Source organism: Empidonax traillii, unplaced genomic scaffold (assembly GCF_003031625.1).
Source record: "Empidonax traillii isolate 1590-97213 ecotype Southwest subspecies unplaced genomic scaffold, ASM303162v1 scaffold746:size489142, whole genome shotgun sequence".
Classification (NCBI taxonomy): domain Eukaryota; kingdom Metazoa; phylum Chordata; class Aves; order Passeriformes; family Tyrannidae; genus Empidonax; species Empidonax traillii.
This window is the reverse complement of record NW_020955939.1, coordinates 115,645-130,647: the sequence shown is the minus strand read 5'-3', so window position 1 is coordinate 130,647 and position 15,003 is coordinate 115,645. Positions and strand designations below refer to the sequence as shown.

The 15,003-nt window shown below is 51.2% G+C and overlaps 1 protein-coding gene across 4 annotated transcripts in view; it reads right to left on the bottom strand.

The window, feature by feature from the left end:
* Positions 1–7,654: 7,654 nt before the first annotated feature.
* The window catches only part of FRMPD3 (FERM and PDZ domain containing 3), a 55,824-nt gene continuing 48,475 nt past the window's right edge, over positions 7,655–15,003 (bottom strand). For all 4 annotated transcript variants that reach the window (XM_027900724.1, XM_027900723.1, XM_027900726.1 and 1 more), the window contains 2 exons: positions 12,580–13,401; positions 7,655–11,785 (listed from right to left, as the gene is read on the bottom strand). In XM_027900724.1, the coding sequence (XP_027756525.1) occupies positions 8,919–11,785; positions 12,580–13,401 (3,689 nt within the window). In that variant the 3' untranslated portion in view covers positions 7,655–8,918. The remainder of the gene's footprint in view (positions 11,786–12,579; positions 13,402–15,003) is intronic.

The window sequence follows — 15,003 nt, the reverse complement described above, 5'->3', positions numbered from 1 at the left end:
TCTCGTTCTAAATTTCTGATCCAGTCTCCAGTCATTTTTAATGGGCCAATATAGTCCTGTATGTTTTTTAAGACTTAATTGTCTCAAATTGCCCTTCACTGTTTTTAAGGAAATAATTTTAACTTGTCTGTGTTCTTATAAACCCCTGCAAAATAAAAGACCCTGTGGGTCATCACAGGAAATGCAGGAGCTGATAATTGCTCACATTTCCAGTGTAATGATGACATTAAATGAGTGATTGTTTCCCCCCCTATCTGTGCTTGTTGGTTTCCCCACACAATGAAAGAGGAAGATTGACATGTATATATAAATATACAAAAAAATAATAAATAAATACACAAGATAAAAGCCACAAACAGCTTCTTTAGAATTTTCATGCAGTTGGGTAATTCCTACTCATGTTACCTGACTGTCTCAGAGATAATAAACCCCTGCAGTGAATTTGGCAGTGGTAAGTTATTAGTTGGAGTCCTTGAGAATTCAACCAGAAGAAATAGTCCAGAATTCTCAGAGACTGGTTATGTTTTCATTATTTCATCTTGCAACTCTCCTGGCCCCAAATACTGCTGCCACAATCCCTAGAGACCTGTAAATTAATAACTACAAAAACATACTTTGGGGAGGGTTTTCTGTAACACTTCGTAGAGCGTCATTAAACTTGGAGTTTGTCTGGACTAAAATGGGTTTTAATTCCCAGGCTTGGCATTAATGGAGTTGGAAATCAATATATGGTTATTTCCATTTTTTTGGTGTAACTGTTGTAGATGGAAATGCTGTGACAGGCAACAAATCCAAGGAATGGGGAAGGAAGAATGCAGCCCTTTGCTTCTAAGTTGTTGGTAAACACTGGTCCTATTAACAAACAACACTCAGCAAACAAAAATCATCTTACAAACAAAAATCATCCTAACAGTGAAGAAAACCTCACTGTTGGGTGGCTACCTGGTGATGGAACTTGTGGACCCCATTCTTGCCCAAAATCCACATCTCTGTAGCCAATAACTCCTGAAGTTTGGTCTGGAGGACACCTTGATTTTGAAATATTTGCTTCACTCTTGGCTTAAATTCCCTTTCTCCTCCTCTGATGTTGAATACAGAATAAATGTCTTCTGTGCCCTGACATCCCAGTTTTAGTTGTGAACTAAGCACTGGGAACCCAACACTGGAGGCAGCAAAGGGCATATTAAAACATGCAAATGATGCCTCTCGTTGATGAGCTCTGCCTGAGTTTCCCTGCACAGCACTTTGGAAGCAGCACATCTATCAGGTTCCTCCTGGCACCACAGAGGTGGGATTTGCAGGAGGGAAAAATCTGACCAAAACAAACCAAAAAAAAAAAAATGCCCAAAAGAAATTAGATCCTTAATCCTTGAAACCAAAAACTGGCCACCTGTTACCTGTAAAATTAGAGATTATTTGGGGGTTTTTTTGCCTGTTCTGAGCTGGAGGCCAGGTGTGTTTTCACACACACCTGCTCCCCTCAGCGTTTCAGCCTCCTCCTCTGATGCCTTTGTGTGTCAGACAGCACTTTGTCCACGAGGACAAAATCCACCTCCCCTGACAATTCATCGCTGTTGCTCACAAAGCTCTTGGAATGGGATAACTTCAGGGATTTGATTGAGGAGAAGCTCTTAATGCATCCAAGTCTTAGTTAAACAAAGCCAAGAAAACTTGCCGAGGAGGTTCCTCAGCCACAGCTTGTCTTTGAGCAGTTTGCTTTGACATCAAGTGAAGAAGGGACAAGGAGAACCAGCTTTGAAGAGTGAGACGTTTACCTGGGTCTTGGCCTAAATGGGATCAAAGGAGAGACTGTGTGGTTGAATCCATCAAAACCTAAACTCACTGTGGCTTGTGAGTCGGGTTTTCTGCCAAAGGATGCTCAGGAAAATGATCACAGTCTGCAGGCTGGATGTGAAAGTGCATTGGAGTGTCTCAGCTCTTGTTGTGGATACTCTTATTCAGAATTAAAGCATCTCATTCCAGCTGGCTTGCCTCATTCTGAAAGCAAAATATAATGAATCCAATTATTTACTTCCAATCTAAAGGATTTTATTAAATTTTCCTGTGGTTTACAGTACAGGAAAGCACGAGTTGATTTTGGTAGCAGAAAGGACAAGCTCATAGCCTGGGGTGCTGTGTTCCCTCCAGTTTTGTAAATTGTGAATTAAGTTACCATCTAACTAAGGAGAACCTGAAAGCACACAAATGGGGGAAAAAAAAATAATTTTTATTTACCTGATTCTGTGGAGATGCTCTTCATCAGAAACACCTTTGTGTGTCACCACCCAAGAATGTATTTTCCAAGAAGTTTTAAGCAGCACATTAACACCATCAAATTTCATGGTGGTGTCAATCAAAGCAAGTAGCCCTTGTCCCTCTCTTGGCACTTTCTGCATACAATTGCCACTCAGTTACCACCAGCCACTAATCAAGGGCACATTTTCATGCAAAAAAGCCTGTGGGTGATGGTTATTATTTCTCCCTGCTGCCTTGTGACTCCCCTGCCTCGCAGCCAGTTCTGTTAATGAATGGCACTTGATGGCAATAACACAAGGCTCTGCCCTTTGCCTCCAGTAGAAGCTGGGAAAAAGTGGAGGTCAAAAAGTGAGAGGAGGTGGAAAGAAAAGCAGAGGCAGAGAAAGGGTGGGAGGACGAACAGGAAAGGAGAGGCTGAGAAAAAGTTAAGACCAAAAAGGGTGGAAGGCTGAAACGTAGAGGCTCAGCACACCATTTGTCAGAAAAAGGTGAAAACTCTGGGAAATAAATGGAATTGTCAAGTGTCCACTAGAAACAACAGAGACTTAGGGATGAAAGGCTTTTTAAAGGATCCTGAGTGGTCCCTGATCCTGATCCTGGTTCCTGATCTTTCCACTCAGCACTTTTACTGCACCTTTCTAAGGAGCCCGGGTAAAACTGAGGATGGAGCCGTGTTGCTCCAGGAAGAGGTGAATATCCATTAGATTCAGGAGTATTTCCACGGTGCCTTTCCAAAGTGGGATTTAGCAGAGAGTTATAAAATGTCCTGGACAGTGTGTGTAGACCTGGTGAATGCCCCCAGACCTTTCATCTGTCTCCCCAGCCCTTGGGCAACAAACCTCAGGGAGGCAAGACTGGCATCACTGCCACTTTGAACTCAGTGTGTTTGCTTTTAAATAACTTTACCAGCCCAGCTGCAGAACCCCCCTCCCTGTTCACTCTGTGAGTGGGGGACAAGTGACAGCAAGTGGCACCATCTCAGCTGGGCTGGGAGCTCGTGCAGCAGCTACAGTGGGACGAGGCATCTGAAAACCCTCAGAAAAGTTTCGTATCAAGTGTATGGACTGTTTTCATGTATACTAGATATGGTTGGATGATGTAAACAGGCTGAGATACTTGTCTTCCCTGGCAGACTTCTCCCATATCCAATTAAAGCCATGGGTGTCCTGGCCAGCTCCACTGTGACTGCCTGTGGGAGGAATTTGTTAGGATATTTTACACAGGAATCCAGACACTGTGCTTTAAATGAGGGTAAAATTTAGACATTACTCATTTCTATCTGACTGCCGGCTCCCTGGGTCATGATGAAAGCAGCAGTGGGTCCCAGCTATTCAGCTCGCTCTGCTGTTGTATCTGGGGCTCCTGCAAGTCCTGTGTAGTGTTGCCAAGACCTTGGAGAGGATGGAAATCCCGACAGGAGAATGTGTCTGCCACGCCATGGGGATTAGAGTTCAAAGTGCTTTAAACCAGGGTGCCCAGTTGTTATCTCCAGCTGACAATGACCAGCAAAGTCCACCGAGACACAAAACCTGTCTTGGGACTCCTGCTTGAGGCCTGCTGATTTTCCAGCTTCTGCTTTTGACACTTTAACCCCTGACAGCCACGTGTCGTGGTTTAACCTCAACTGGCAAATAAGTCATCCTTACACATGGTGGAGCCCTGGGAAGACAAAATGCCATCACTCCAAACATCCCCCTCTTCCTCCTTCTCCCCCACCTTTATAAGCTGAGCATGACACTGTTTGTTCTTGGGCCAGTTGGGATCAGCTGTCCTGGCTGTGTCCCCCCCAACTCCTTGTGCCCCACAACCTCCTGGCTGGTGGGGTGAGGTGAGCAGCAAGCAAGGCTCTGGCTCTGTGCAAGCCCTGCTCAGTGATAACTAAAACATCCCCGTGTTATCAACCCAAATCCAAACACAGACCCGTACCAGCCACTGAGAAAAAACTTAACTCTACCCCAGCCAATACTAGCACACCAGAAGGGCTTCTGCTTTTCTCCTGAGTGTTAGGGGGACCTGCAGTGGCCCAGTTTTTGTTCCTTTTCTGTTCATTGTCACCGACAGAGCCTTGGCGAGGACTCTTTGAGAGTAGACATAATTTAGGGGAGGTTAAGGGGGGAAGCAGGCTGTGGGGGTGCAGTGACATCAGATGGCCAGGAATATATCCTGTGGCTGAGTGATGCTCCTGGGAGCTCTGAAGGTCCTGAAGGAGATCTGCATCAGCTGCAAGGCTACAGCAAAAAACTCAGGGCCTAGGCAGTATGAGAAGGGCAGGTGCCTCTGGCGCTGCTCTGAGAAGGTGCTGAAGGGCAGCAAACACAACCTGCCACGCTCAGGATGATTGTTCTGGTGGGAGGGGATGCAGAAAAATTAATTTATCTTTCTGCACACACATCTGCAAACAACATTGTTGTTTTCCTTGCTTTGACTTCCTGGGGCACAGCGGCTTCAAAACGAAGAGCTGTTGATGCTGGAGGAGAACTAGCCAGTCTGCAGGTAGATAAACCAGATGGGGCAGTGAAATGGGAGGCAGATCTGGGGAAAAAAATTGGCTTTTAATTCTCTGTGTTTTGCCTGGACCATTTCCTTTAAGAGTACTTAACAAATGCTGAGGCTGCAGGGACTACACCTAAAAACTGAGTACAACAAGATCATCCTTTCTGGGCATGTACCAGTCCAGCTCCTCCAGTCACAAAGAGACGTTTGATCCTGGAGCACCTACTGCCACAAATAACACCTCGGTACAAACATCAAGAGGGTGCTGTGACGAAGCCATTCCCCTCTGACGGGGTGCTTACTGCCCACTAGATGGTACTAAGCACCGACTCTGAGACCGCCGATTAAACTGCCTGCTGTCAATAACATTTTCAGGCTCTGGGGGTTGTTAGAAAACCTCTTGGTTTTGATCCACATCCAGCTTTATAAATAGGTGGGTTCTGTCCCTTTCGGTGCCCTCGTCAGTTCAGCATGGGAAACGGTGTGATGCAGATTAAAATAAGGAGCCTGGAGGCACCGAGAAGGTGTGTGAGTATCGAGTGCTGCCGCCTTTGCTTTAGACAACACATTCAACCCCCGTACAGAGAATGACCCAGTTCCTAAGGGTGGTTTTTTTTGTGTTGGATCCTTATTGGACTTGGATTTTGTAGTTCCTGGAGGCTTCGGGGCGCACAGAGCGCACACATCAGTGCTCTCCTCCCTGATAAACAGAGAGGGGTTCACTGTGCCAGGTGAAACGTGTACCTTGGAAATCATCTGCTGTGCCCTTTCAGTATGGAGATATGTGCATTCCTATAGCAAAAAAAATAGGTGATTCTGCTTACAAACAGTGTTTTGTACAGCTAAGAGTAGCCACATTTCCACGAAGTTCTTAAAAAAGACCACACAAATGCTAGTTTGGATATTAAGATTAATATATTTAATCTTTCTTGTTTGTAAAACAAGACATAAATTTGTGTATAGATATAATTTATATATTTTTTTTTTATTTATATATACTATATACAGACCATAAAAAAATTTTCCTCTGTATTAGACTGAGAGATTTTATGGAGGAATGATATAGGCATAACGGGGAGCTTGAAGAAACTCAGAGTTATTCCCAGGGAAAAGGAAAACGCGTCTCCCTGCCAGCCTTCAGCGCTGTAACAGGCCTGGCCCACTGCGGGCTGACGTCCCAACCGGCTCTTCCACTGGATATTTGCTACATGGTTCTTGAAATCGGGAGGCTGTCCCACAGCAGGATCCTCTCTGCCTTGCTGGCAGCCCAAGGCCAGGACAGCCCCGGGCCAGGGGAGGTTATTGCACCGGGCCGAGGGCGCGCGCGATAAGAGCACGCCGTGCGTTCCCACGGCTCCTACGGAAGAACGAGACGTTCCCAATGTGCATATTTGTACAAAATAACAAGAGACGGGAAGCGACCGATCCTACGGAGATCCCCTGATCGTCCCCGAGCGCTGGGGCAGGCGGGCTGGGGTTGATCAGAGCCGTGACCTCCCTTTCCAGCCGGAGCGGGCGGGATGGGGAGCCGCGGGAAGAGCAGTGGGTGGCAGGGGAAGGGCAATGCAATGTGTAACCTTGCATTTTTCTCCTCGCTCTGTTTCGGAGGTGACTGCAGTGAAACACCAATTAAGGCTGTCTGATTGATTATATCTAGTAGCCAGACTGGGAGGAGGAGGAGGAGGGGAGCCTTGGGGTGGGAAGGAACGCAATTAGGAATCATTTTACCATTCACCTGCAAGTGAAAAAAAAAAACCAACCCAAAACCAAACCCAATCGAAAAACCCCAACTTCAAACAAATAACCATCACACAGTGCTAAACAATGCTTCTTATGGCAGGCAGCTTGGTGAAGACAGGAAAAGGACCCCAACACCCTGGCAAGGAGGACAGCCCCTTGTGTCTGGCTCATGGACAAAGCTGACCTAGGGCTCCTCTCTAATGGTCATGGTGAAAGGAAACAGGAGAGGGTTTAGGCTGAGGCTTGGAGGCAAGAACCTGACCTCTAGAGAATGGTGTGAAAGAGGCTTCCTCTCAGTTGCTAGCCCAGCTTCTGGCTTGCAATGGTCAAAGATCAATCTGGGTTCCTTGCAGGGTCTCTAGCATGGATACAGCCATCCAGAAGAGGAGGAGGAACATAGAATTGTTTAGGTTGGGAAGATCTCTAAGATCACTGAGTCCAACCATTCCCCCAGCACTGCCAAGCCCACCACTAAACCATGTTCCCAAGGGCCACAACTACACATCTTTTAAATACCTCCACACATGATGATTCCACTACTTCCCTGGGCAGCCTGTCCCAAACCTGACCACCCTTTCAGTGAAGAACTTTCTCCTAATGTCCAGCCTAAACCTCCCCTGGCACAACTTGAGGCCATTTCCTCTTTTCCTGTCAATTGTTCCCTGGGAGCAGAGCCTGACCCCCGCCTGACTACAACCAGGGAGTTGCAGAGAGTGAGAAGGTCCCCCTTGAGCCTTCTTTTCTCCAGGCTAAACACTCCCAGCTCTCTCAGCTGCTCCTCATTAGACTTGTGCTCCAGACCCTTCCCCAGCTCTGTTCCCTTCTCTGGACTTGCTCCAGCCCCTCAATGTCTTTCTTGTTGTGAGGGACCCAAAACTGAACCAGGGATTCGAGGGGACCCACCAGTGCCCAGCAGAGGGGACAGTCACTGCCCTGTCCTGCTGCCACTCTGTTGCTGGCACAGCCCAGGTGCCCTTGGCCTCCTTGCCCCCCTGGGCACACACTGGCTCCTGTTCAGGGGCTGTTCCCCAGCACCCCCAGCTCCTTTCCCCAGGGGCACTTTCCAGCCCCTCTGCCCCAGCCTGGAGCTCCAGGGGGTTGTTGTGACCCAGGGGCAGGACCCGACACTTGGCCTGGTTGAACCTCATCCAACTGGCCTCAGCCCATGGATCCAGCCTGTCCAGATCCCTCTGCAGAGCCTTCCTGCCCTCCAGCAGGTCAACATTCCCACCCAACCTGGTGTCATCAGCAAACTGACTGAGGGTGCCCTCAATCCCCTCGTCCAGATCACTGATAAAGGTGTTAAACAGGCCTGGCCCCAACACTGCTCCCTGGGACAGCACTAGTGACTGGTTCCAGATGGATTTAAATCCATTCCCCACCACTCCCTGGGCCCGGCCATCCAGCCAGTTTGTCCAGGAGAATCCTGTGGGACACAGTGTCAAAGGTTTTACTAAAGCCTAGGTACACAACACCCACAGCCTCTCCTTCATCCACTAACTGAGTTTCCCTGTCATAAAAGGAGACCAGGCCGGTTAAGAAGCCCTTGCCTTTCAGAAACCCACGCTGGCTGGGCCTGATCCCCTTGTCCTGTACGTGCCATGCGATGGCACTCAAGATGATCTGCTGCCTGACCTTCTCAGCACTGAGGTCAGACTGACAGGCCTGTAGTTCCCTGGATCCTCCCTACTCGCAGGCATGAAGCCCTTGCCTTTTGCACAGGCAGTACCAGTGCTCAGGACTAGAGCACTGCTGCCTAAGCTGTGACAGTAGAGCCTAGTAGGGTGACCGAGCTCTGTCCCAGGATCATGGCATCCCGCCCGTGCTAGGACTACTTCCCAAGCCCGAGCATAGCAGCGGGGACTTTCACCCCTGCTGTATCCCTGTAGGTCCCTTCTGCTGCTAATGATGTCGTATTTGTGGGCCAGGAAGATCCTGGAGGCAGAAGAGCTGTTTACGTGGCAAGACACTGGGCTGGCTCCACATTGCCCAAGTGAAGCCAGGAGATCTCAGCTCAAGCTCCTGATAACTCACTGGCCCACCACAAACTGTGACAAAGGTCTTTGCACCAGTGAGGCCCAGAAGCCCGTGGAACCAAATCAGTGTGGAGATGGGGTGGCTCTGCCTCCCAAGTACCGTCACTGGCAAGGCCAGAGTGGGAGAACAAGCAAAGAAGCTGCTTGAGCCCCTTGATGAGCTGGTTTTGCACAGCTTGTGACAGGACATGAATTCACCCTTCAAAACCACCGCCACCACCACCACCACCACACCACCATCCATCCTGCAGAGATCAAAGAGTGTCTTGGCTGCTGCAAACCCCGGTGGATGTGGGGCTGCGGACACGCGTCCTCACCAGACCTGTGGGACTGGAGAACCGCTACCACACGGCCTGGCACACACACTGGCTCGCTGGTCTTCACAGCTGTGGCTTACTTATTGATCAGCGTCTTTAGGGAGCGTGTCAGCGTGCTCATGACAGTGGCAACCGTGGCGGACTGGCGGGCGAGCTGCTCCACGGTCTGCTGGTGGCTCAGCATCCTGGCCGTGGACTCCTCCGCCGCCTTCAGGAGGAAGGTGTAGTTCCTCACCACCTCCTCCACTTTCGTCAGCAGCTCTTGGCGCTGGGACTCCGAGCGCACGACGTACACCAGCCTCACGAAGGTCTCGATGAGGCTGCTTAGCACCTGGAAGCTGCTCGTGATGGCAGAGAGCATGTGGGAAGGGCTCTTGTCAACGGCCGCGACGCGGCGGCAGGACGCCCGAAACTCCTTGAACTTGAGGGCGAGCTCTTGCTTGTACTCAGCCAGCTGGGAGATGTAGGGTTTGCAGTCCCGGACATCGGGGCTCACCACACACTGCCTCAGGATGGTCAGGAGCTCATTGGTGTCCAGCTGCACTTGCAGGAACCCGTTGGGAAAGCTGTAGGCGTGGCTTCGAAGGGTGTTGATCTTCGCCAAGCTCCCCTCAAAACTGGAGGTCCTTAAATCTATTTCCTGGGTCTGACTGTCATTGGGACTGCTGCAGGCTGTTGCATCTAGGACCTGGAGGGTCCTGCTCATGACTGGGACCATCTGATTGTCCAGCTTCATTCCTGGGAGTATCTGCATGGGGATGGAATAGGACAGCTCGTCCTTTTCACTCCCATCATCCGCAACATCGCATTTCCTGTAGTAGAAGCAGTACCGGATGGAGCAGCACTTCTTGTCCTCCATGTCTTCATCCCGCAGCTCAGCAGGACTCGGGTACATCTCCTCCTGGACAGAGAACACTCCTGAAGCTTTCTGGTTCTTTTTATCCTGTGCTATCTGGACATAGGAGGGGTCAGCCACTCCGGAGGCCTCCTGGATTTTGCTCTTCAGAACAGGACAGATGATGCTGGGCTCAGGCTCTTTCTGGGGGCCTTTCTGCTTGGTCGTGTAGATGCTCTGGTAGATGTCAGAGGACAGGGATGTCCTATCAGTCTTATCTATTTCACTGACACTGTAGCGACGCAAGAGCTTTCTGTAGTGTGGTGCTCCCATGCACTCCCCTCGGGAAGTGCACGTTGCCAAACAGGACACGCCGTTCTCTGGATCTGACCGGTAGTCTCTGGACTCTAAACTCGTGGATCGTATCCGCTTGCCTTTGGAAGGGCTGCTCATGCTTGTCAGCCTAATGGCTTCTACCTGCTTCTGGTCATCTGCAGCTTTATCCCTCCCTCTCCTCTCCAGTTCTGGTATCACCAACTGATTCGGGGGCGGCCTCATTCCCCTGCAAATCCTCTTGCAGTCACAGCTGCGCCTTTGCTCCCTGGACATCCCTGGGACTTTTTGCACAGGACTGCTCCTTAGCTGGCAGCTGCAGCGCCCAGGGGCGGGTGGGTGCAGATACTCCTGTGGGGGGAGGTCACCTTTGCTCTTTGGCTTGAGCAGCTCTTCAAGGAACTCCAGCTCATACTGCTTCACCTTCTGCAGCTGGGCCTGCCGCTCGTCCGTCTCCTTCTTCAGCCGCGTGGGAAATGTTGCAGAGAACAGGTTCCTGAACCTGAAGGGAGCTTTTGGGGCTTTGGGTTTAGCTGGGACATCGGCATCTTGTTGGGCCACCTCCAGCACTTTTTCTACTTTTTTAGAAGGCACAGTGCTAATCTGCAGGCTCTCGGATCTGGGCATCAGCTGGATTGGCCCTTTGGCTTCCTCGCTGGTGCTCCTGAAAATGCCACCGGGTGATGGAGAGTGAGCTTTGATGCTCTCAGCTTTTAAGATTTTGGCTGAACTTTCCTGTTGCACTTTCTGTCCTGGGTTTGAAGGAGCCGTGTGTTTCTGCAAGACGAGGCTCGCAGCTTCCCCACCTGCCTTCTGCCCCGTCTCTCCGCTTGCAGCTTTTCCTGGGACATCTTTACTCACTTTTTGCTGGTAGCTTTTAGAGGCAAAAGTCTTACTGGACATCATTTCCTCACCTGCTGAGGCGAGGTGGAAAGCTTCAGCCTGACTGCCATGAGCTTCTTTAGGACTTGGAGAGACTTCACAGTGCTGCTGCTGAGAGAGTTGCTGCTGCTGCTGCTGACAGTTGCATAATGTCTCTGCAGGTTGTGGACCTCCTTTAAGTGTCAAAGGCTTGCTGCTGGCTAATGCACAGCTGCTGGTACCATTCACATTCTGGTCCTCTTTTAAGGCTGATACCACTTGGGGAGCTGAGGCTTTTGCATTTGCCACTTGCTGCAGAGCAGCTGAAATGATGGCTGGAGTTACACCGCCCTTTTGGTCCAGGAGGAGCTTGGAGATTGGCTGCACCTCTTTGGGCACCTTCTCCTGTAGATCCTGTGACTGCTCCCTGCTCAGGGCTGCTGTGGGATGCAGAGATACCTCAAAGGCAGCTTTTGTGTGGCCTGCACCTTTGCTTTCAGCGCTTGGCACTGGAGGCCCCTTGTTCTGCTCGCTGAGCTGGGGGGTCAGCCCTGGCTGGACAGCTGAGGTGTAGCTCCGCTCAGCACATTGCTGCTCCTGTTTGCTCTTGCAGTTGGTAAGGCCAGGACTTTGGGGAGAGGCAGCTGGCTTCACTGAAGGGTTTGGCTCCTGGCGGCTCAGGGGGTAGGGTGAGGTGAGAACAGCCTGGGCAGCACAGCTCTGGATTCGGAAAGGCAAGTCCTTCCTGGCCAGGAGGTTTTCTTTGTTGATGTGTTGTGTGAGGAAGTAGGCTGCGTTCTGGTGCTGCTTCATAGCAGAGACCATCTCTGAGACATCGGTGAGCTCTGAGGAGTTCGTCTCATGGCCAGAGTCCAAGGACGACTCGGGAGTGATGGCAGCCAGGACAATAAGACCTGAGGAGGGACACAAAGAAAACCCCACAACAACCTTCACACCACCCCTGTGTGGAGGAGAGGGGAACTCCAGGCGGCAGGAGGGTCCCAGGAATGCAGGACACATCATCCCACTGGAGGAACTTTCGTGACTTTCCACTATTAAGAGTTAATGCTTTTAAGTGAGACCACTTTTCAGCACTGAGCTGTCTTGCTAGCTAAATTCAGCAAGAGCTCCTGGGAAGTTTTCCAGTGTTAGCAGAAACACTGGATCACTCCACAGGGGCTTGTCTGGTACCAGAAGGAAAATTGGGCAGCAGCTACTCTGCCATAGTGAGTAGGGCGACCAAGGCAGGGAGAGGGACAAAGGACTGTGACGCCACCAGGCTGGTCCCAGAGTCACCCATCAGACAGCAGGTTTGCCCAGTGAAGGGCTCACACCCTGCAAAACCCACGGGAACCTGCAAAGACTGATGGCCAAAGGTACCGGCTGAGTGGGGTCAGAGCGGGGAGGAACTCATGCTCACAGCACTGGTTTGTTAGTGACTCACCCCAGCATCGTGGCATGTGGACCACAGCAGATATGGGATAACCAAGAGACTCCTTCAGCCACTGCCAGGGAGAGGAGTCCCATCTCAGCTCCTTAGAAATCTTCTGAGCAGCAGCTTGGCTAGAGCCTGTTGCCACAGCTTAGTTTTTACTAGAAGCTGCTCCACAGTCACTTTTATAGGATGGGAGAAGGAGACTCAAGGGAAGGACGTACAACAGGAAAGAAAGGCTATAGGGGAAAAAGGGAGTCACAGCCACCGAAATACCTGCTGTCTGCTGTGGTGGGGGATGCGGGCAATCCTCCGAAGCAGCCAGGGCTTCCAGCGCCTGCAGGGTGGACACCAGGGCATCGTCCAGCTCTTGGGCGTGGTCGCGGACCGTCCGTGGCTGCACGCTGTCTATCAGCGTCACGGGGATCTCGTCGTAGAGGATGCCACAGAGGTGCCGGCCCTGCTCCTGGCTCTGGGCAGCCGCCCGGCGCTTGGGGTCGTCCTCGTCGGAGCTGTTGTCTCGGAAGCCGGGAGGAGGGGCGGCGATGGCGGGGAGCAGGGACGCGGTCTCGTCTTCTTCCTCGTCGTTCCCGGGAGGGGGAAGCGACATCAAGTCCACCATGTTGTCCCGGGCGGCGCTGGGCTTGCCCCCCGTGCACGAGGCCAGCCGGCCCTTGATCTTGGCTTGGCAGGACTCGCAGTAGAAGTGCGAGGCGTCGCTCCGCAGGTGGGTGTCTATGGTGTGTGCCCTGGCCCTGCTCGCGTGCCTCTCGTGGTCGAGGCCGTCGGGGTCGTACTCGTTGGCCGCCCCGTTGTAGCCTTGGCCGGAGCTTTTGGAGGTGGGGTCAGATTTGGTCCTGGGACGAGTTTCCTCGAAAAAAATCAGGTTTTCATTGATGTCCGTCCCGCTCTCTCTTTCCTTCCTCTGCTCTCGCATGTGCAGGTAGCAAAAGCGGATGAGCTCCGAGTCAGAAGCCCTGGTGGCTGAAGCCCCGGCTGCTCCGGTGACAGTGGCAGAGCCACCCACCAAGCCGTTCTCTTTCTTTCCCACGTGCCCTGCCCCGGCAGGCCGGTGGAAGTTGTGTGTGTTGATGTAATCTAAACCAAAACCACAACAGGCGTGTTAGCAGCAGCACCCGGGAGAAGGAAAAACAGCACGGGGAAGGAAGCTCCTGTGTGCTCTCTGCCCTCCAGCCCTCAGCAGGCTGGACTGCAGTGGGACATGTGTATCCTGCAACACGGCCAGGCCACCTTCCAAAAACCTGCAGGGCCTATCTGCCAGGAACAAGGGTAGAAGAAATGTGCTGCACCTACAGACCATAGAATTATCAAATGGTTTGGGTTGGAAGGGACATTTCAAGGCCATCTAGTCCAATTCCCTTGCAATGGGCAGGGACATCTTCAGCCAGTGCAGGTTGTTCAGAGCCCTGTCCAACCTGACCTTGAATGTTTCCAGCGTGTGTGTCTCTCAAGAGGAAAGGCATAAGCCTGAGGGGTACCACACATGGCCACCAAGAGCAGGAAGGAACTGCTGACACTGAGGACAAGGGACCTTCTGGCTCTGAGATATCAACCCCTCCCTACAATAAGAAGAGAAGGGAAGACCTGGAAGAGGCAGAAGGGAGAGGGACGTACAGAGGTTTACAGGGTGCATGTGGAGGGTGGCCAACTCAAAAAAAAGCCCACGTGGTATTGAAGGAGCTGACTTGCCTTTCTTTCCCTAAATCAATAAATCTGGATTGCCATTAAAGAATCCCATTTAAAGAGTTGTTAAAAGTGTGTTGGTGAGGCCCTTAGGTGTGGCTGGGCTGCGGTGATGGTGGATGGCAGAAGAGCCTAGAGGGTGGCTGGACAGGATTTGGGAACCAGCAAAAGCCCTGTGACACACTAAGGTAGCATTGCTCCCGTTGCCTCCAAAATTGTTACATGCTATAGAGTTTAATTCTTTAAATTTTATAAAGCAAAATATTATGACATCTATGATAAAAGAGTATTGTCCTTAAAGCTTTTTTTTTTTTTGATGAGGAATTAGAACAATGCCACCATGGACCACCAGCCAGCTTTGAGGCATCAGAAACACTGTTCTGTTCCATCCTCTCCGTCTCTCCACCCATCTCTTTTCTAGACTGACCACAGCAAACTCCTTTAACCTTTCCCACAGGCCTGTTTCCTAAATATCTCAGCTTTTTTACTGCTCCAGGCAGGGCTCTGTCCACGTTAGCTACCTGGGAAAATGCCTTGTATCTGTGCTGTGTGACAGCAGCAGGGACAGGAAGCAAGATGCCAGCAGGTTGCTGGGGGCAGAGCTGGGCAGAGCCAGAAGAGGGCTGGCCAGCACATCCAGCACTGAGACACAGGGACACAGGTGCCACATCCCTGATCCACCAGCCACATCCAGAGGGCAGCAGGAGCAGCCTGGCTGCACGCACCGACAAGGACCTTCAGCCTCAGTCTGCCAGCCCACACGTTACATGGCAAGAAGGAATTGCCACCATTTCTGCCTAACACTGGCCAGACCGAGCAGTGCTCCTCAGGAGACTGCTAAATGTGGTGCAGTGTTGCCTTTTGGCTGTGTTTAAGTGCCAGACACACCCCCAGCCCCTTGTCCCTTGCTGCCCACGATCCATGTGTTATTTCTGTCTGGCTGATGGCTACTGGATCAGGCTGGCTCTGAAAGAGCCTACTGCTCTTGCTGTTAAG